Below are 19,442 nucleotides of genomic sequence, written 5' to 3'. Positions count from 1 at the left end.
CCCCATTCTTTCTCAGCTACTTCATACAAAAGTGGCGGCATATTGCGCAAAACGGGCCAGGGGGTGTTTATTACTGGTTTGTTTCTCATTTTTCTTTTTCTTTTCTCTTATTTGCTTTTTACCTCGCGGCCTTTTTGATTTCTTCTTGAACATTGCCTATTGATGGAGAAAAAAGAAGAAAACACTGACCAGGTTTGAGAATACAACCTACGGGAATTCCCAACCCCCTGAATGGATGTGTTACGAGGATTCGATATTAAAATTTTCTTGGGTTGAACCAATCAGAATCCTATAGAATTGGGGGGAACTTGGAAAGCCACGGCATTTGCAGAAATTTGTACAAAGAAGCAATTCCCAAATGGTGTCAGAGATGCAGGACGAACGCAATTATCCTGCACCTGTACCTGGTGCCTCTTTTTTTAGTCCACGTGCAGGATTTGTTGATTCAGGGGTCGTTCGAACTTTATGTAGGACGGAAACAATTCCTCCATCCAGATCTTCCCAAAGTGGAGGCCTCCTCCGTATCTACCAACTTCCGTATTTCTCATCTTCTTTCCAGCTGAATTCCAATCACACTTCAATTGTTGATATGCCGGCAGCTGGCTGGAGTCTGGCGGGGCAGAAGCTGACTGCTGCCCACGTTTCCCTATAATACAAACCCACGCTACCTATAAGATATGCATCCCACGTAGATTATCCTGTGATATACGTCTACTATAGTATATAACATAGCGTAAGGTATGTATTCCATTATGAGGCCAAGTTTCACTATAACCACATGAAACCCCCTTGGATGAACATATAGCAGGTAAAAGTGCAGCAAGGATGTCATTGTGCTTCGTTTATCAACCAACTCAAACCCTGCTTTTGTGAGAGTGCATAATCGAGAAGCAAAGTCGCTCCCAGATAACGCAAGGCAGACTTAAGTGCCGGCCTCAATTAAAGGGTGTTTGCAGACACCAAAAACAAGATAATCCCGATTGAGACCGGGGAGCAAATTCAGCCAGTCAGCCTTGTCCGTGTCACCACATGAACTCTTTTACAACGACAAGACCTTTTTGTTTTCCCACTCAAGAAGCAAATAATACCAGAACCAAGGAAACATCACAAAGCATTGCACCGCTTTCACCAAAATCTACCCCTTGAAGTGAACTTGCGATTTTTTTTTAACATTAATTTCGGGTATGTATTCTTTTTTCTCTTATTCTATTTATAACCCCTCATCTATTCGAAACAACAAAAAGGGGGAAAAATCAAAACAAGGCAGCCTCCAGAGACCTCCCTTCTAAGCGTTGCTGTCAATGACAATAGTGGCAGGGGCCACCTGGTTGCACAGTAGGTCGCCGAGGCCGCCGGTGTGGCAGACGGTGAAGACGTCACCCTCGCCGTACAGGCCGACGCCGGGGCCGAGGGTCTTGTACAGGCGGGCGCCGTAGTCGGTGGCGTTGCCCTTGACGAGGGCGAAGGAGTAGGCGCTGTTGTCGCCGCACTTGGCGATGGCCGACGTGGGCAGCGCAGGGTTCTCGAGGCTGCAGGTCAGGTTGGAGGCGGCGCCGCCGTTGATCTTGAAGTCGACCTTGGTCGGGGTGTTGTCGACCTTCTTGCGCACCGAGAAGTCGCTGACGGTGATGTTCTCTCCCGGAGTGGCCTGGCCCTGAGAAGCAGGCGCGGCGAGGGCGCCGGCGGCAAAGATGGCGGCGATGGTGGCGAAACGCATGTTGGTGGGTGGTGTTTTTGTTTTGGTGGTATTGAGAAGAAGAAGAAAAAATTTGGTTGATTGTTTGTATGGTGTTTATGATTGGACTGAAAGCGAGAGTGTGATAGTTGGATGAGTTGTGGATGGGAAAGATGAAAGATTCCAGGAAAGTCGACATTCCACTGCCTTCATATACACCATCTCGGGGCTCCCTGATTCTCGCGATGTTACGCTGCGCCGTGCCCCGGCCCGCACACTTAAAAAAGCCAAGCTGACCCAACCAAGTCGACGTCATTGAAACACGAGAGGTGTGGACCCTGAAGGGACTCCTTACTACCTGGTAAAAACCGCTAAGTTGACATCCATCATCGTTTCCTGACAGCGGCGAATCCCCACCAACTAGGTAGTTCTAGGTGGCTAGTTTGGGTATGATCGGTACTGGAGGTAGGCATAATTGTTACCTAACAACCCGAGTATGTATGGTCTCCCCGCATACAAACGGTTCTTTCTCCCCCTTCGATTGATTTTTAGAACATAGCACTCAATCACACTATCAAATTCCCTAGCTTTCAATTAGGAAGTTTTCATTGTCTGCTAATACTTGAATTCTTAACCAAAGCAAAGCTAATGTGCAGAGTCCCTCGCGGCGCTGCTTAGTACATTCTGCTACCAGTACATATTTACCCACCACCTGCTTTGCCCAAGGTAATGAAAGTTACTAGGCCAACGAGGAGAGAGATCTGCAAACAAACATACCTCAGCAAGGTAGACCCAACCTGCCCAAGTTACGTAGATGTTTTGCCGACCCACCTCGTATCTAAATTCAGCACTCGATGGATGCAACCCCGATCTTCCTTCCCACCCGGTACCCAAGTCAGTCTGACAGACTGTGACACCTCAGTCAAACAACCAAGGTTGCAGTACTGCTGTAGGCTATTCTGAAGGCTCCTGCTCCTTACCAGGTAATTGCCTGCAGATCGATGGCAAATTGTCCCTCTTGCGCGAACGCAACGCTTACCTAGAATGATCCAGTCGATTCAACACACCGAACGAACGGAATTCGAACTTATGCATTTTTGTTTCTTTTGACAAGCCGTCAAATCCGATTGCATAAGCTAAGTACCACACAAAAAATTGCCATGGTTCTGCGACTCCCCTTTTCTCCCAGCCTGAATTTTGGTTGGTTTGGTCGGGTTCCCGGCCAAGGTGCGGGGAAACCCGAGCTTTCTACATAGTACGTAGTATTTTCCATGGTATTACATCCTTGAAACTTTTATTCAATTCTCATACCTACCAACTCGGGTTTTTATTTAATTGTTTTTTCAATCGTATTCATCGTTAGTATGCAATTTGCCCTATAGTATGTATTCCACAACAATTCGATTTCCAATCACCGCCTACCCCTTCCGGGACGACACATGACACGGCAACACGAGAAATTCTGCGTTGACTTGCGCGGCCTTGTGATCTGCAAAATAGCCCATCCAGGCCCACCTTTACGAAAGTTTATGTCGATCGTACTCTGGTCCAAAACCTGCCGAACGACGTGCGCCGTGTTTCGCGGGCCCCTGATTATATTGTCACCTCCGGGTGCCGGCGCATCTTTTTCTCACCCGAGTCGAGGCGGTCTAGTCGCAATGGCATGACTTTACGCCAAATAATGGCTCCACATGTTTTCACATTGTTGACAAAATTCAAGAGCATTTACCCCTTTTGCGTTCAACTCACCCTGACAAAAGGTAAAGTTGCCCCCTCCCCCCTGGTGTGATGCCGCGCTATCATCACCGCTCGGTGTAGCTCATCATGCGATCGGCTTATACTTTGGGACCTCAGAAGTCGGGCAAGAGTTTGCATCTCAGTATTGTGCACCTTGCCAACCTGCTCAAGGCCATATAGAGAAACCAGCGATAGTTTCACTTTGCCTGAGTATCCGAAAGTTGCAGAACAAACATCGCGATTGTTGGGGAAGGTGCCGGCATAACACCTGGGCCAGGCACTTCAGATCGGCATTGTTGAGATTAAGAAGCCGGGGCCAGCTGCTGCCACCCATCACAAAAAGTCATGTTGTCAACTGTTGCGAAGACAAAGCTCGTCTTCCGGGAAGCCTCGACGCTCCACAAGAGGCTGCAAGTGTTGCCACAGCGGCATTTGTAAGCCGTAACTGCGTTCGTTGCGGTACGGTGGGCCTGTTGGCATAATTACAGTATGTATTGCCAACATTAGGATGATTGGTTATGTTTATCCGACTGCGCCATGTTCGACAGTGTTGCCGCAAGCGAATGTTGATCAAGCTTCCATGATGACATGGAATGAGTATCGATTCCACAGGTTCACCAAGTCCTGTGGCACGAGTCGGCGAGAGGCGCTTGAGTCTTGGGTAAGTTGGGTGCTGGGGGGTTGACTAACATCAACAACCCAGATAGCCGTACGAACCGCATCTCTGTTGATGAGTGAGTCTCCTAGGATATCAGGGGCAGATGGGCACTGCCGACTTGCCACTATCCACGCATCAACGGCAACCGGAAGCCAGCGGCCTTCCTTTGTCAGATCGTCCCGGGCCAGATGGTCGGCTGTATCTGTGATGGCTCATGTTGTGCCTTGCAAAGTTTTATGATAATAGCGCTAGCATCGTTGGTGTCTGAGGCATATACTGAGAATCGTTTATCCCGTCACGGTTTCGTCAGTGTATTAGGCTTGCTTAGCGATCGAAGAAACACCTCTGCCGATGACATCGGTAGGGCGCTGGCTTTGGCACCAACGGGCTCAAACAATCTGGGCTAATAAAACTTTTGCTGTTGTTACGTTGCCTCGACGTTGAGCAGGGGGTGTTGGCGTTTGATATGGTTGTGGCAATTTGTGCCCATTTCTGTTGCCGAGGTATGGCAGTTGTGTGGCTTGATTTAGTTCTGGAAGAGTAGCGGCAGTCTTGTCTTTGTCTGTTCCGGGACTGTCCGAAGGAACCACACAGAATGTGATGGTCCAGCGTCCAAATGTGTCGTGAAGTTGGGGGAGGCAAGATCAGATCAAGCGGATAATGAACGGCAGTCCGCTATACCAATGATTTGTGCACAGCACATGTGTGCCTTGGGCAGGTTGGCTTTTCTTTTTGCCACTGATTTGTCATGTCTCATTAATCCCACTGTCAATTATCGAGTTGACAAATTCAGTTTCCCAGCTTTTGGGTGTCTGTAATGTGTCGTCAATCAAGTCGTCAGTCAGCTCGTGAGCCGACTCACGGCATCACCACTGCGGTGCCCCTGTTTCCTATCAAACGCGAACCCCAAAGGCATGACTCGGTTTCACCTGCAAACTTTCCTCGCTAACCGTGAGCTTGCGCGTTGCTTACCAGTAGTAAGGTCACTATCAGCATTCCGGAACTCTCAAGGTCCGTGGTTCGAGAAACTGTCAAACAAATAGGGTAGTCATGCAAGCATATACCTTATTTGACGTAAACCACGGGAGTTATTAGGTCTCGAATCAATAAATAGTAGACGAACTAAGACCAGCCGATCTGCCGTTGGTGATTCCAGGATCGTTTGGTGGCTGTTCCCTAGGTAGAGCAGAGCTCCAACCACCCCACTCGCTCTGGATGATGAATTGTTGGGGGCAGTGCGGGGTAATTTTACATAGTACAAGGAGCATGACGCAGCAATGTGCGGAGATCAAGCCTCGCCAAGGTGTAGGCCCCGGCTGGTAAATTCCACATTAGGTCTAGCCTGGTTGGATCTTGAAAAGTTAGCAGTAGAATAGGCCTCTGTTCGATAGGGATGCAAAGTCTAATCTGCGACAAAAAGCTACGGGCACAGCCTCACCTTGAACCACCACCTCCGGAGTTAAAAAATCCACGCGGCTAATTCGTGATTGAAAATCTCTCCGCCTTGACCGACGTCCCACACAAAGGGCACATTTGTTACCCTTTACGGCGGCCACGGTAACTTTCCCGAAAACAAGAAAATAAATTAAAAAAAAAAACACCCAAAAAAAAGGGGGACAGGGAAAGGAGAAAGTACGGATTAATTCTGCACTGCACGAGCAATGCGCAGTTCAAGAGTGCGGGTCGTACCAGGCTCTTGCTGGCCCTGCAAGAAGCGCCGGGTGAAATGCGACCTCGCCAAGCCCGTGTGTCGTCGGTGTGCCGAAGACGGCGCTCAAGGTCAGGATGATGTCCGCTGCGACTACAACACGCGACTGATCCGCTGGAGCACGCGGCCACCCGTCCGCAGCAACAATCCCTCGCCCGCCACGCCACCCACCGTCTGCTCCTCGGTCATCTTCAGCCCCGGCCTCGCAAACGACGGTCTGCTGTCGCAGGGCGAGAGGCGGGCCCTGCACTACTTTCACGCCCGCATCTGGCCGCTATTGCAATGTGCAGAGGCCCCGCGCTCGCCACCGCTGCCTTTTGCCATCGAGAACCGCGTCGTGCTCCTCACCACCTGCGTCCTAGCGGACTCGCACCGACTGCTGCAGGAAGGTCAAGAGACCGAGGTGGTGAGGCGGGGTGGGCTGGGACCGAAACGTGCCGAATGTCTGGCTGAAATCCGATCCAGAGTCGACAGCTGTCTTTTCGACAAGAGACCGCCCATGGTTCTTCTCTTTGCCGTCTTGTTACTCTACCTTCACGATGGCTTTATAGAGTTTGTCACCGGCTTTGTGTCTACGTCCAGTCATCACAAAGGCGTCATGGCCCTTGTTGGGCAAATGGGCGGCATCGAGCGTGTTCTGAGGAGGAGCGAGCCGTCATTACAAATGCTTCTTGCCGAATTTGTGTCGGCCGACCTTACAACGTCTTTGCTACACAGCCGCCCTCCCTCGTTTCCCGCATCTGTCTGGACAACCGTCGATGAGGGTGCCGTTTGGTGGAATAGAGATCCGTTGCAGCGTGCATCACTCGCCAAGGTCTTTGGTGACATGAGCGCCATGTCTTTCTACTTGGAAAGTATCCGGAGCGGACAGGTGGAGATGTCGATGGATACCGTTCGCATGTTTGAACAGTCATTTCTTCCCTCATATGGAACTCCGGCAATCAAGTTAGAACCAACGTCTTCGAACCCTCCATCACCGACCAACGACGACAGGAGAAACGTTGTCACCACCAGAGAAGACGTCACAGCCGTGCACGCTTTTGCTCTCATCCGCGCCTTTCAACACGCTGCACTCATCTTTTTATATCGGGCAATCTGCAGGCTACCCATAATTCACCCACTGGTCCATCAACACGTCCAGGCCGGGATACAATCGCTCTTAGAAATTGACCGCAAGTCCAAATCGCTTAACTGCATCATATTTCCACTATACGTTGTCGGCGCCCATGCAAAATTACCTGAGCATCGAGATACGGTTCTTGACCTGGTCAACCTATTGTACGAAAATATGCGCTTTGCATCGGTCAGGGCCGTGATGAGGGAGCTTCAAGCTGTGTGGAGCTCCAACGCCCAAGACTTGACCTGGCAAGAGCTTTTTGGCGGATTGGACTCTAACGTGCTGGTTCTGTGAAGCCGAGTTTTGGACTTCTGGGAAACATCCCTGCCGAGAAGCCGGTTCACGTACCTGTTTTACAACCATTGTTCGATGCATTAACCTGACAAAATAATTGGTATGATTGCAGAGACCATTACGATAGCTCGCTCGTCGTTCGGCAAAGATATGTTGTATCAAAAAAAAAGAAGAAACAAAAAAGGAGAAAAAAAAAGTGCACCCAGCGACTGCGATGATAACACAAGCGCGACATCCACCAACCAGTCTTACACATCTATCGCCACGGTTCGACCTACCCTTTATTTAAATCTTGTGAAATGGGCTATCTAATTTCCTGAAATGGACAAATGCCTTAATATACAGCCAATTGAGGGGGGATTGATTTGTCCACACCCCTCTATCACTTGCGGAGCCTTTTGATAGCAGAATCGGAAGTGCAACCAATATCTTTGGCATCTTGGCCAAGAAACTCCCCTAGTTTGGCCTAGAAACTCCCCTAGTTTGGCCTAGGACACATTGCAACGACCAGCAACGGCCCGTCCATCATTTGACGTTGTATTCCCCCACTCGCAGGGTACTTCGTACTAATCAGATACGGTACCGACTGATAAAGACTCCTCCATGGATGGAGCTACGTCTGCTTACCTGGGATTCGGTACAGCTCCGCTTCAATCTGGCAATCACACCCCCACAAGGTTGATAAGATGCGGGAGGCGTCATTCAAACCTAATTGCAAAAAGAAAAAAAAAATCTCGGCGGTGGCTGCTCTGAAGTCATTCGCGACGAGGCCTCGACCTGTTCGCCAGACGTTTGATTCAACCGATTTTACGCCGATGCCGGGCATTTTTAGGAGCCACGATACAAACAGTGTTTCAAAAACATTTGTCGTATGCAAACGACAACATCAGGGCACAATCTCGGACCGACAAGGACAAAGTGCGCCAAATCACATACGCAACATCCTGCCCATTAGCAAGAGCTCACCTTTTCGATGCGCAATCCCGACACCGAGTCGCATGGGAAGCAGGCACCCGGTGATGCCCAAGCCGAAGACGATGCGCACTCACTAGCTGATATGGGTCACTCTCAGACCCTGAGTCGCAAGTTTGGTCGCTTGAGCTTGTTCTTCTTGTCCTTCGTCGTTCTTGGAACATGGAGCACGACAGGCCAATCTCTAGGCAGTGCGCTTGGCAGTGGTGGGCCAGCACTCATTCTCTGGGGTCTAGTGCTGGTGACCATATGCAATGTCTGCGTCGCCGTCTCCCTTGCCGAGCTCTGCAGCAGTATGCCGACAGCATTGGGACAAGCATACTGGGTATCGCGCCTGTGGCCAGGTCAATGGGGACGATTTACATCGTACATGTGTGCGTGGATTAACACGTTTGGATGGTGGACACTATCAGCCTCGCAGTTGGCCTTTATGACCTCATTCCTTTTGAGCATGAAGGTCAATTACGATCCAGACTGGCCAGGTGCTAATCTGGGCTGGCTCCAATTCTTGATCTACTTCAGCATGTCAATCGTCGGCACCTTGGCAAACATTGGCGCAGGCCGGCGCGATGCGATCCTCCCGTTCATCAACAACTTTGTGGGAGTTTGGTTCATCGCGCTATTTTTTGTCTTTTCCCTTGCCTTGGTCATCGCGGTCGGCACCAAATCAGATGTGCTGTCCTTCCAGCCTGCTTCATTTGTCTTCACCGCGTGGATCAACGAAGACGGCTGGAGTGACGGAGTGGCCTTCTTCCTTGGCCTGGTACAAGCAGCCTACAGCTTGACGGCATTTGACGCGGCGGTGCACATGGTCGAAGAGATCCCAGCACCGCGCAAGAATGTGCCTCGCATCCTATGGTCCAGTGTGACCTTGGGAGCCATTACTGGATTCCTCTTTATGGTGGTCTGCATGTACTGCATTCAAGATATAGATACAGTCCTCTACGGGACCACGGGCATCCCCTTTGTCGACCTGCTGGTTCAAACCGTCGGACTAGAAGGCGCGACGGCGCTCCTTTCCATCTTTATTTTCAATGGCCTCGGAGCGGCTCTGAGCATCATCACCAGCTCCTCGCGCCTCACTTGGGGTCTCGCGCGCGACGGAGGCCTGCCTTGGGGCGAGTACTTTGGCCACGTCGACGAGACATGGCGGGTGCCGGTGCGCGCTCTCTGGCTACAGGGCATTCTCACCGGGTTGATTGGGCTTCTGTACACTTTCTCCAGCACCGTGCTCCAGGCCATCCTTAGCGTCACCACCATCGCGCTGACCATATCCTACGCGATGCCAATTGTGGTCCTGCTCGCTGTCGGGCGAGACAAGCTTCCTCCTGGTGGCGAGTTCCCACTCGGAAGGTTTGGGCCGGTCATCAACGTCGTTTCAATCATCTACTGCTGCGTCACGACCGTCTTCTTCTTCTTCCCCAGCAGCCCGGACCCGACTGGGGAGGACATGAACTACGCCATCGCGGTCTTTGGGGTCATGATGGTGATTTCGCTCGTGCTCTGGGTGGTCGAGGGAAGGCACAAGTATCTACGTACGGGACACGCGGAGGAGCGGCTGGAGCAGGCCCGGAGGCTCGAGGTGGAGGTTCTCAATGGAATTGGAAAGGATCAGGATGGAAAGGCCAACGGCAATGGCGGCAAGGAAAAGAATCCCGTGTTAAAGTAGAGGGTTGAGACTTTTTGCTTTGGTGACATTGGAACGTGTGTGTGTGTGTGTGTGTGCGCGCGCGCGCCTTGGTTTTTGTCGTCGTTGTTGTTTTGCCTGAACGCTTTTGCATATCTAGGGCATTTGCTCTACTAATTACCGTCAGCAGATGTTGTAAGATGTTTTGCTCTGTTTTTTTGCCGCATTTTTTTTTTATTTTTTATTTATTTTTTTCACAAGTGTTGTTTATGTTTAGCGGAGTTGTGTACAGTGAGTTCAACCTAGATTCAGTGCCGCCCACTTCAACACGTTGACTGCCTCCTGCTTCTAGCTTCCAGTTGGCATGAGCTCATCGTTTTCTCTCTCTGTTGAGCTGCTCGTTTGTGTAGAGATAGCACTACTGTTTGATTATACCGTTTCAAGCCAATGACAACACCTATCGCATTCTTTGATAATGGGTATTAAATGCGTGGGTCACACTGCTTACCCACAACTTCAATGACTCGCCGTATCCATATTGTATACTACTGTCTCGCTTGCTCGATAACCTTTTTCTTTTGTCTTTTTTGTTTTCTTAAGCAAATCCAGCCCACAACCGATTTTAGTTACCCAAGTTCTGACGTATTGGAAATGCTTAAAGTGTTTGTTTGGGTTTATCTGATAGGCAAAAGAAAAGGTGGGGATCGCGTTTAACAAGCCCCATAGGTTTTTCTTCTCTGGGGTGCCCACCACCTCCCTCCATGCAGAAGTTCTGCAACGTGCAGACAGGAAGGCAAACCATGCCCACAACGCGTACGATGTGGTCTGAAAAGTTTCCGAATTCGGTAATTCCTCAGGGTCTTTTGACTATCTCCGGTTGCGGTTTACTGGGGGGTGGGGGTGTTCAGAGTTCTCAGTCTCTATACTACCACTAATTGGGCGGGCTGTCAACTGTTGTTTTGTTCTCCAGTTAAGTAAATGTCCGCACCCGAACTTGCGTTTAAATTCTTCATGATATTTTCGTACTGTAGCAATCTGGGCTCCGCCCCGCGTTGAGAAATGTACCTCGAATAGAATAATGGTACGATGCAGAGATGCAGCACCCTGCGCGAACCCGAAAAAACAAATAGGAAACGACCACACAAAACCCACGAACCGCCAATGATAACAGGAGAGAACCCAGCCGACTCGGCGGGCTTTTGGATCGAGGGGGGTGGGCCCCACAACCAACACTGAGGAGAATGCGACGTTAGTTTTCTAGTTATTGAAAGAGGAAAAGGGATTTTGGGGACTCGTGCAGTTTTGGGGGTTGCATGGAGGTTGGTAGTTTCCAATTCAATTCCCAATTCGCTGTCGTCAATCGGCAGTTGCGGGGGCGGATTGGGTTGTGCTCTCTTTTTTTTTTTTTTTTTTTTTTTTTTTTTTTACGAAATGCATGCCGCCAGGTCAATCTCCCATTAACTCCCTCCGGCTACGAAGTTTCGGAGCCGGGGAATCGGGTTGAACGATAAAGAGCACATGAAGGCGCGCTCCTTTTTTTCTCTCTGGTTTTCTGTTCTTTAATTATACAAACGTTCTTGTTGATGAGAGCAAGTATATTCTACTGCATATAAAATAACTTTCAAGGTTACATCAAGAAAAAAAAAATCACTTGGTTCCCCAACCCAACCATTTTGTTAGCACAAACAACCCTCGCATGGCACAGTCTTTAAGCCCCGAAAACCACCAAAATGATTCCAGACACTACATCTTTACCCGGATATACAATTTTTCGGGAAGAGGCCAACGACGCCGCTCCCGACCTGACTAAGCAGGGTGCGGTTCATCCGCTTGGTGAGTTTTGACTTTCGTTTTTCTTTTTCTTATTTGTATCATACCCCCCCTTCTGTGCAAACGATAGCAAAACTAACCCAAAACCGCTTCTTGACATGCAAATAATCAGACCCTCTCTCTGTCGAAGAGATACGTGCTGCAACCAAAATCATCCGTGATTATGCCGCACCCAAGAACCTCAAGTTCAACTTCCTCTCGCTGCGTGAGCCCGCCAAGGCCGAGTACCAGGCCTTCCGCGCTGGTCACGGACCACGCCCGGCCCGCCGCGCCTTTAGCGTCGTGCTGATCCGGGGCACTCCGGATTCGGCCGAGGTGCTGGTCAACCTGGACCGGCTGGTCGTCGAGCACTGGCAGGAAGTGCGCGACGTCGGCCAGATGCTGACGCTCGAGGACCTCGACATCTGCGAGCGCGTGGCCCGCGCCGACCCGCAATTTCAGGAGGCCTGCCGAGAGATTGGCATCACCGACATGGCAAAGGTCTTTGTCGACGGCTGGGCCATTGGCTTCGACCACCGCTGGGGCATGGACCGCCGCCTGCAGCAGGGCTTGGTCTACTACCGCAACTCGCCCAACGACAACCAATACGCCCACCCGCTCGACTTCTCCGTCGTCATCGACACCGAGAAGGAGATTGTGCTCGCCATTGACGTCCGCCACGTCAACGGCGAGCGTACTAAGCCGCCCCTGGTCGAGCACAACTACACACCAGAGTTCATCTCGGCCGGATACCGCCACGACAGGCTGAAGCCGGTAGACATCACCCAGCCCGAGGGCGTCTCCTTCACCATGCGCGGCAACGAGTTGTCGTGGGCAGGCTACAAGATGCATATCGGCTTCAACTACCGCGAGGGCATCGTCCTCTCTGACGTCAGGATCTTTGACGAGCACGAGCAGCGGGAGCGCACCCTCTTCAACCGCGTCAGCGTCGTCGAGATGGTCGTCCCTTACGGCAACCCCACCCCACCCCACCACAAAAAGCACGCCTTCGACGTGGGCGAGTACGGCTCGGGCTTCATGAGCAACTCATTGTCGCTCGGCTGCGACTGCAAGGGCGCCATCCACTACCTGGATGCCGTCCTGGCCATCAGCACCGGCGAGCCCGCCCTCATCAAGAATGCCGTCTGCATCCACGAGGAGGACAACGGCCTAGCGTATAAGCACACCGACTACCGCAACGGCGAGGCCATCTCGGCCCGCGACCGCAAGCTCATCATCTCGCAGATCATCACGGCTGCAAACTACGACTACGCATTTTACCACATCTTCAACCTCGACGGCACCTACAAGCTCGAGATGAAGCTGACAGGCATGCTTAACACGTACTGCCTGCACCCGTCCGAGTCCGCCGCCCCTTACGGCACAGAGGTGGCCCGGGGGATCGTCGCCCACAACCACCAGCACATCTTCTCGCTCCGCATCGACCCGGAGATCGACGGGCCCAACAACTCGGTGGTGCAAAATGACGCTGTCCTGTCCGATGCACCACTCGGCTCTGCCGAGAACCCCTACGGCAACGCCTTCTACTGCAAAAAGACGCCGCTCCTGACCGCCAAGGCCGGGGCCGCCGACTATTGCCACGAGACGAGCCGGACATGGGACATCACCAACCCAAGCAAGCTGAACCCATCGACCGGGAAACCCGTCGCCTACAAGATTCTCAACTCGTCGTCTCCCCGCATCCTCGCCAAGCCGGGCAGCATGGTGTGGAAGCGCGCGGCGTTTGCGCAACACGCGCTGTGGGTCGTCCCTTACGAGGACTGGCGCCTGTACCCGGCGGGCGACTACGTGCCGCAGTCCCAGGGCGAGCCGGACCACCCTCACAACCCGACCTTGGCCGACTGGGCTGCGCTCGACGGCTCAATCGACGACACCGACATCGTCTGCTACATCCAGTTCGGCCTCACCCATTTCCCCCGCACCGAGGACTTCCCCGTCATGCCTGCCGAGCCCGTCAGCGTCACGCTGCGCGCCTCCAATTTCTTCGTCAAGAACCCCGCCCTCTGGCTGCCCCCGACGCAGCTCGGCGGCGACGAGACGTCGCGCGATGCGTTTGCCAGCGAGGAGCAGGCGCCCTGCTGCCAGGCTCCTGCGCTCAAGGGCAAGTTGTGAGAGAAGACTGCCAGTGCCGTGTTGGGTTTATTCTCTTTTTCTGGGTTATGTGTATGACTGCGTAGATTTTGAGCATTTAAATCAATCTGTTGGTGTTTTGCCGCGTGGCCTTTTTTTTCACACATTGCATTTTTTTTCTTTTCTTAAAGATGGGGTTATACATGACCTTTTTTGGGGGGTTATTTTGCATAACTCCGTTGTATGAATGACGAAATCTGGTTGTTTAGAAGGAATCTCTCCAACACAACATGAATTTGGGCCTGTCTTGTTAGTATAGCATTTATAGCCTTTTGAATCTTTGTAAAGCTGCTTTACATCTTGCCATGTAAACTGCCATTTCTGAAAGTAGGTAGTTTCTTTGACAATGCCAGTTACCCAAATGGTTTTCCAGATAGTGGCTGTTACACTCAGACAATGGGATGAAAAAAAAAATTATATTATCCAACGAAGAAAAAAACATAACACTGGAGGTATCGAACAGTAAAACCAAAGTTTACTAACAAAGAACCAACCCATCAACCAAAATCCCAAAGCCTGTCTGTGGCTGTTTCGACCCGAGCTAGCGCCAAGCATAACATAGGAAATATCCAAAAAAGAATTACACCAACCCGATTCCTAAATAATATGGACCTTGGATTGTATTTGCGATCTTTGCCCTCTTTCACCGCATCACCTTTTCAATCTTGACAAGCAGTTTGCCCTCCGTCCGCTCGCCTCGGGGTCCCATCAGTTCCACAAACCTATAGCCCCGCCGCAGTCGATCGAGCCTATAGCACGCCCACGAGGACAGCTCCCCATCGTCCTCGACCTTGATCTTGACGAAACTGAAGCGCTCCATGACGTTGGCCACGTCCTTGAAGCAGACAGACTTGCCCTCGTGGCCCCAGTCCGGGTTGCTCGTCTCCCGGCCCGGAAAGTGATGCTTGATCGGGTCCTGGCCCTCGACGCAGAGACTGACGCTGATCGATGGCTCGAAAGAGCTCACCGTCTTGTCAATGACCGGTCGTATGTTTTGTCCCGCAAACGCCGTTATCCTCAGCAGCTCAACAGTCTTGGGCCCAAAAGAGTCGTCGGGGAGCCCACGCATTGCCGCTGGCTTGAGCGCCCACCCGGCTTGGTCCGCAAACATGGCATGGTTGATCATCATCTCACCGTCCAGCGTCTGCCAGTTCATGGCGACCATCTGCACACCACGCCGCCAGCAAAACGTCGGGTCCATGTTGCCGCTGTCAACGCGCGACACTGGGTCAGGATACGCCCGCATCAGGAACGACTTGTTATGCGACTTCATGCCCTCAGGATCCTCTTTGGCCCAGCGCTTGATGTTACCCTCGCTCAAACTAAATATATGAGATGGCGATTTGGCCACCCGGGTGCTGAAGCCTCCGAAGTGCTTGCTGTGTGTGTATACTGCCAGTTTGCTGAGTCGAGGCGAGATCTTGGGCTTCGGGCTTGCCTCCTCGTCCGAGCTCGTGCCCGGCGGCGCAGAGCCACTGATGAGTGCCGCGAGTGGTATGCCGAGCGAGTCGGCAGTGCCGTTTGAGTTGGCGACAACCGAGGCCTTCTTTACCTTGATAAGTATCTTGTCCTTGAGCTCCTCCAACCGCGGAAGTCGTAACCTAGGATCACACCCAAAAATTTGCTCTTGCAAAAGATGATCTCCCCATTCCTGTTGCATTATTTCCACCATTAAGTCTTGCTGTTGCACGTCCGCGTGTACCTCAAGACTGATGATGATTGGCAGGTGGTTTTTGACAAATGCGGTTTTACGTATCGTCCGGCACACATCCCGGAAACCAATGGAGTTGCTCAAAGTCCAATCCCTCTGCCCGTAAGTATGCGCGTGCATAACTACGGGTTCCATGGATGGGTTTGCCAGCGACCGTGACCGCGTGTGACCATGAGTCTCGGAGACATCATTATCCTCTGCATCATCCACAGCAGTGTTGGAGCCCGTCGTGGACGTCGTGTCACTGTTCCTCGTTAAAGGCACCTCTAAGTTGTTGCTATTTCGGCGGTCGCAAGGCGGGACTTTGAGGGCCTTATTGGTTGTCGTTTGGGTACTAGAGCACGATTTGCCCGTGAAAACTTGCTTCAGAGATTCAAAACGTTCTTCGAATGCGCTCGTTATCGATGAGGCTGATAAATGCCTCTTATGGCCTGGTCGCGGCGACTTGGACCTGCTTGGAGTTCGCAGGCCTGCTGCGTGTAAGGGACTGTTCCACACGTCGATCTCGATACAGCGGCAATCCTGTTCAAGGGCCTATGGTTTGTGGAACGTTTATGTCAGCAGTGTTTCAGTCAGACGACATCTTGCAGCTCCAGACAGCTAGGGTGTCTGCATCTTTCACTTACCGTTTGGTATGCTTCGACCGAACAGACCGAGGTCAGTTGGTTTCCAAGTAGATATGTGTTGTGACTACTGCTGATAAAGTAGTGGCTGATAGGCTTGGACAGATCCTTCTGCTCCGGGTCGATCTTGGTTTGCGGCTTCAAACGATACACGTACGACCACGTCTCGAAGAATTCGTACAGAGTATACGTCTCTTTCTCCAGAGGCTTTGTCACAACATCCCCTTGGACATCCTCCAGAAAGGCCTGGAACCTCTCCCGGGATATTTTCATCGCGCCCGGCGGGCACAGGCTTTTGAATATTCTAAAGATGTGGTTCTCGAATCCGGGGCAGATGGTCATGTTGCTGTCGAGGGCGCTGTCAATGTGGTCGGTAGCTTTTGGCTTATGAAATCCGCCTTGGGTCGGGGCTATCATTGTGGTCATGTCGACTAGCATGCGCAGCGCGCCGCCGGCGTCCTGGTGGCGACCAAACGTCGGCATGTTGTAGCGCGCGGAGGTCTTATCGGAGGCGACCTTGGAAGCCTTTCGGCAGGGCAACTGGGTGGGCGCGTGTGGGGTAAGCGTTTTGACTTTGTATCGGGGCTTTGTGCTATTCGAGGGCGGCGAGCGCGCTGCTCGTATTGTACAGCCGTTGCGATTGAATGTAGAACATTTGAGATCCTCGGATGGATCGGATGGCAGAAGAAGTTCGTCGCATCTTTTGACAGGGAAAAGAAGAGAAAAATGTAGTGGGAGCACACCCCAAAAGAATTGGGTGGACGGGCTGAACTTACAGAGAAGCACATTGTCAATCAAGGTGGGACGAAGCGCAGCTTGCCCAGGACCGAGACTGCGAGAAGCTGGAGTGGATGCCTTCTTGGCGACAGTCAGATCAGGGCCTGCAGGGCTGCGACAGGGGGGTTAATCGCGTACAGATTGTCGGTTTGGGGCGGGGGAGGCCCCGCTACAATTGGGAATAGAAATCGGTGGATTGATTGAAGAGATCCTCGAGAATTACAAGATTCAATTCTGCAAGTTGAACGATACAAAGGGAACAAAAGGAATTGAAATAGGGGTTGTGTGTTTGGGGTCTTTTACTTTCTTTGTGCCTCCCTGCTCCAGTGTGTAAGGCAGGTAGGTACCTAGGTGATTGCCTAGGTCGGTATTCAAGCGCGTGAGAAGGTGTCAGCAGTCAGGGATGTGCTGTTGGAATGCTCCATGCTTTTACTGCCGCCTAGTAAGACAGACAAGCAGCTCAGGTTCGGTTCAGCTGGGTTCTCGCTTGCTCAGCATTTAATATGGATGGTAGGTAAGCAAGTAAGGCTCTCCATAATATTGCTTGTTTGAACCCTGTGGATAATGTAAACGGGATACCAAGGTCACAGATCATTAGTCCAGGTACTAAGTTCAAGCACGGTTATCCTAGTGCTGTTTCCGAGGGGAATTGCGCGGTCGCCTAGAATGGATCCGGTAAGACTACTCCATCATTCTTCATGCTAGTCTTCCAAGTCTCTTGTCGTTTTCTCCGTGTATGCGGGTATCACGATGCGTTTACTTATACGGAGTATCATCAAGAATTCAATTGTTCCGTACGAAGGTATTTTCACAGCCTCTCGATATCTCCCTCTTCCTGCCAAGTTGCGGTTGAGGCTGTGTCTTACAGGGCTGGGGGGGATCGTCCCGTCTCCGGAATGCGTGCACAGCGCCTCGACAGGCCCAGACCATTTACCAGTAGTATTAATCCTCAAGCCACAATCAACAAAGAGATGCGGCGGCAGCATGGGGTTTGGAGAGCATGCAAGGCATGGAAGAAGTGTGGATTGTCCTCAACCATTTAGAATTAGTCTTTACTTAAAAAGCAACGAGATCAACCGGCCAAGTCCGGTGGGCTTGCTTTCAATGCACCTTCCCGTCACTTTTCTCCAATAACGTAGGTGCAGCCAGCCTTGCCGACCCAGACTTCATGCACGCGGCCAGCGTCGACATCGATCCGACTGCCCACGCCAAACGTCTCCTTGATGGGATTCTCATCCTCGGGGTAGGTGATGGTCAGCTCGCCATCGAGGATGAGATGAGTGGTGAGACCGTTGTGGGTATGTGGGGTGTAGTGTGCATTTCTGGTCGGCATGTCAATATTGCGGCACTGTATGCATGAACCGTTGGGCACTTTATTAAAGTTACAAAGGGCAGAACAGTTTAAATCGAGACGTACGGTCCATCCGTCCAGGTAAATACATGGGAGAATCCCCAAGACTTCACTTTGGCTTCTTCGCGTCGCGACATGATTATATCCAGATGATTGGTGATTCGAGTGGATGATGTTGATGAACTGCAATAGCCGAAAGATTTGTCTCACTTCTACCGGTAAAATGAATTCAACTGGATTCAATTCAATTCGATTCGGCTGCCGGATGCTATTGTATTTTACGAGGTAGGATTGGAAACGATGACGCTGTTGACGGCTATAAGTGGGGTATTAAAGTACTCAGATCCACCAGTCTCGAACTTGCTGGGCTCAGAGTGGGGCCGCAGGCAACGATAATCCAGGTTCTAGTTTTGACATTTGGAGGCAAATCCATGTACATCGTATTTATCTGTTCAGGGTTTTCTTTCCTTCTGACCTAGGTCGTGGTCCAGCTTCGCCAGTGGCAGGGGCAATAAAAAATTTTGGTCAGGGTTATGCTGTTATTTGCTTGAATTTTTAGTTTTTTTAGTTTTTATTTTTTTATTTTTTTATGATGGCCCCAAACTGACCAAAGCCAATTGATATCATGCTCAGGGACATTCCAGTATTGTTTCTCTCTGAGCATTTTATATCGGTTACCAGGCTAACTCCTGGGGACTAGATAAACCTTGTATGCAGTTCGCGGTCGAGAATTACCCACTGGGGGAAAAGAAAAGAGAAAAAAGGAAGAAGAAAAATAAAACGAAGAAGCAAAAGGAGGGATAATAATATCCATAAAGTTTCGAGGTAATATGCGGCTACCCGCTGTCACTATGTCTTGTGTCGGTCTATTTTAGGTGATCCCGAAGCTCTTTGATCCATCGGTATCTGTATCACGGCTTGTATGTGGCCTTCAAGAGCTGGGCTCTAAGGGCTTTTGCGCTGGTACGTAGTTCTGGCTACTAGCGATGTAATAATGTTTTTGCATCTTAATGTTTGCGGTCTCTTCGAGCTCGAGATTTCACTCGGCATTATCAGAAGCTCTATCCTAGAAGATATGCCCTACAGATGACAAAGGCTGAGAAACATCCCCTTTGGCCCAGAAAAGCTCCCAAAGATAATGCTTGTAATTGACAAGAGGTCAAATGGCTGGCCAGCCACCTACTGTGACATGATGTATCGCCGCGAATTATATCAGCTCGCTTCAATTTCTA

The 19,442-nt window shown here is 51.1% G+C and overlaps 6 protein-coding genes across 6 annotated transcripts; 4 read left to right on the top strand and 2 right to left on the bottom strand.

The window, feature by feature from the left end:
• Positions 1–1,285: 1,285 nt before the first annotated feature.
• Positions 1,286–1,717, bottom strand: PgNI_10732 (uncharacterized protein; the record flags this gene model as incomplete). The annotated part of the gene is made up of 1 exon (XM_031130705.1): positions 1,286–1,717. The coding sequence occupies one exon, from the start codon at positions 1,715–1,717 to the stop codon at positions 1,286–1,288; it is 432 nt and encodes a 143-aa protein (XP_030980026.1).
• Positions 1,718–3,995: 2,278 nt separating this feature from the next.
• Positions 3,996–4,278, top strand: PgNI_10731 (uncharacterized protein; the record flags this gene model as incomplete). The annotated part of the gene is made up of 2 exons (XM_031130704.1): positions 3,996–4,073; positions 4,168–4,278. 2 exons carry the CDS (start codon positions 3,996–3,998, stop codon positions 4,276–4,278), a joined length of 189 nt encoding a protein of 62 aa, XP_030980025.1.
• A 1,453-nt stretch (positions 4,279–5,731) lies between these two features.
• On the top strand, positions 5,732–7,189 carry PgNI_10730 (uncharacterized protein; the record flags this gene model as incomplete). Its single annotated transcript, XM_031130703.1, has 1 exon — positions 5,732–7,189. One exon carries the CDS (start codon positions 5,732–5,734, stop codon positions 7,187–7,189), a length of 1,458 nt encoding a protein of 485 aa, XP_030980024.1.
• Positions 7,190–8,162: 973 nt separating this feature from the next.
• PgNI_10729 (uncharacterized protein) lies at positions 8,163–9,830 on the top strand (the record flags this gene model as incomplete). Its single annotated transcript, XM_031130702.1, has 1 exon — positions 8,163–9,830. One exon carries the CDS (start codon positions 8,163–8,165, stop codon positions 9,828–9,830), a length of 1,668 nt encoding a protein of 555 aa, XP_030979831.1.
• A 1,422-nt stretch (positions 9,831–11,252) lies between these two features.
• Positions 11,253–14,100, top strand: PgNI_10728 (uncharacterized protein). The gene is made up of 2 exons (XM_031130701.1): positions 11,253–11,621; positions 11,731–14,100. The coding sequence occupies exons 1-2, from the start codon at positions 11,519–11,521 to the stop codon at positions 13,728–13,730; spliced, it is 2,103 nt and encodes a 700-aa protein (XP_030979832.1). The 5' UTR covers positions 11,253–11,518; the 3' UTR covers positions 13,731–14,100.
• A 45-nt stretch (positions 14,101–14,145) lies between these two features.
• On the bottom strand, positions 14,146–18,668 carry PgNI_10727 (uncharacterized protein). The gene is made up of 5 exons (XM_031130700.1): positions 18,277–18,668; positions 17,981–18,181; positions 16,869–16,971; positions 16,086–16,622; positions 14,146–15,993 (listed from the first exon to the last, which is right to left on the bottom strand). The coding sequence occupies exons 1-5, from the start codon at positions 18,345–18,347 to the stop codon at positions 14,392–14,394; spliced, it is 2,514 nt and encodes an 837-aa protein (XP_030979535.1). The 5' UTR covers positions 18,348–18,668; the 3' UTR covers positions 14,146–14,391.
• Positions 18,669–19,442: the final 774 nt, after the last annotated feature.

Source organism: Pyricularia grisea, chromosome VII (genome assembly GCF_004355905.1).
Source record: "Pyricularia grisea strain NI907 chromosome VII, whole genome shotgun sequence".
NCBI lineage: Eukaryota > Fungi > Ascomycota > Sordariomycetes > Magnaporthales > Pyriculariaceae > Pyricularia > Pyricularia grisea.
Note: the sequence above shows the minus strand (reverse complement) of the source record. Positions and strands in the feature narration are given on the sequence as shown.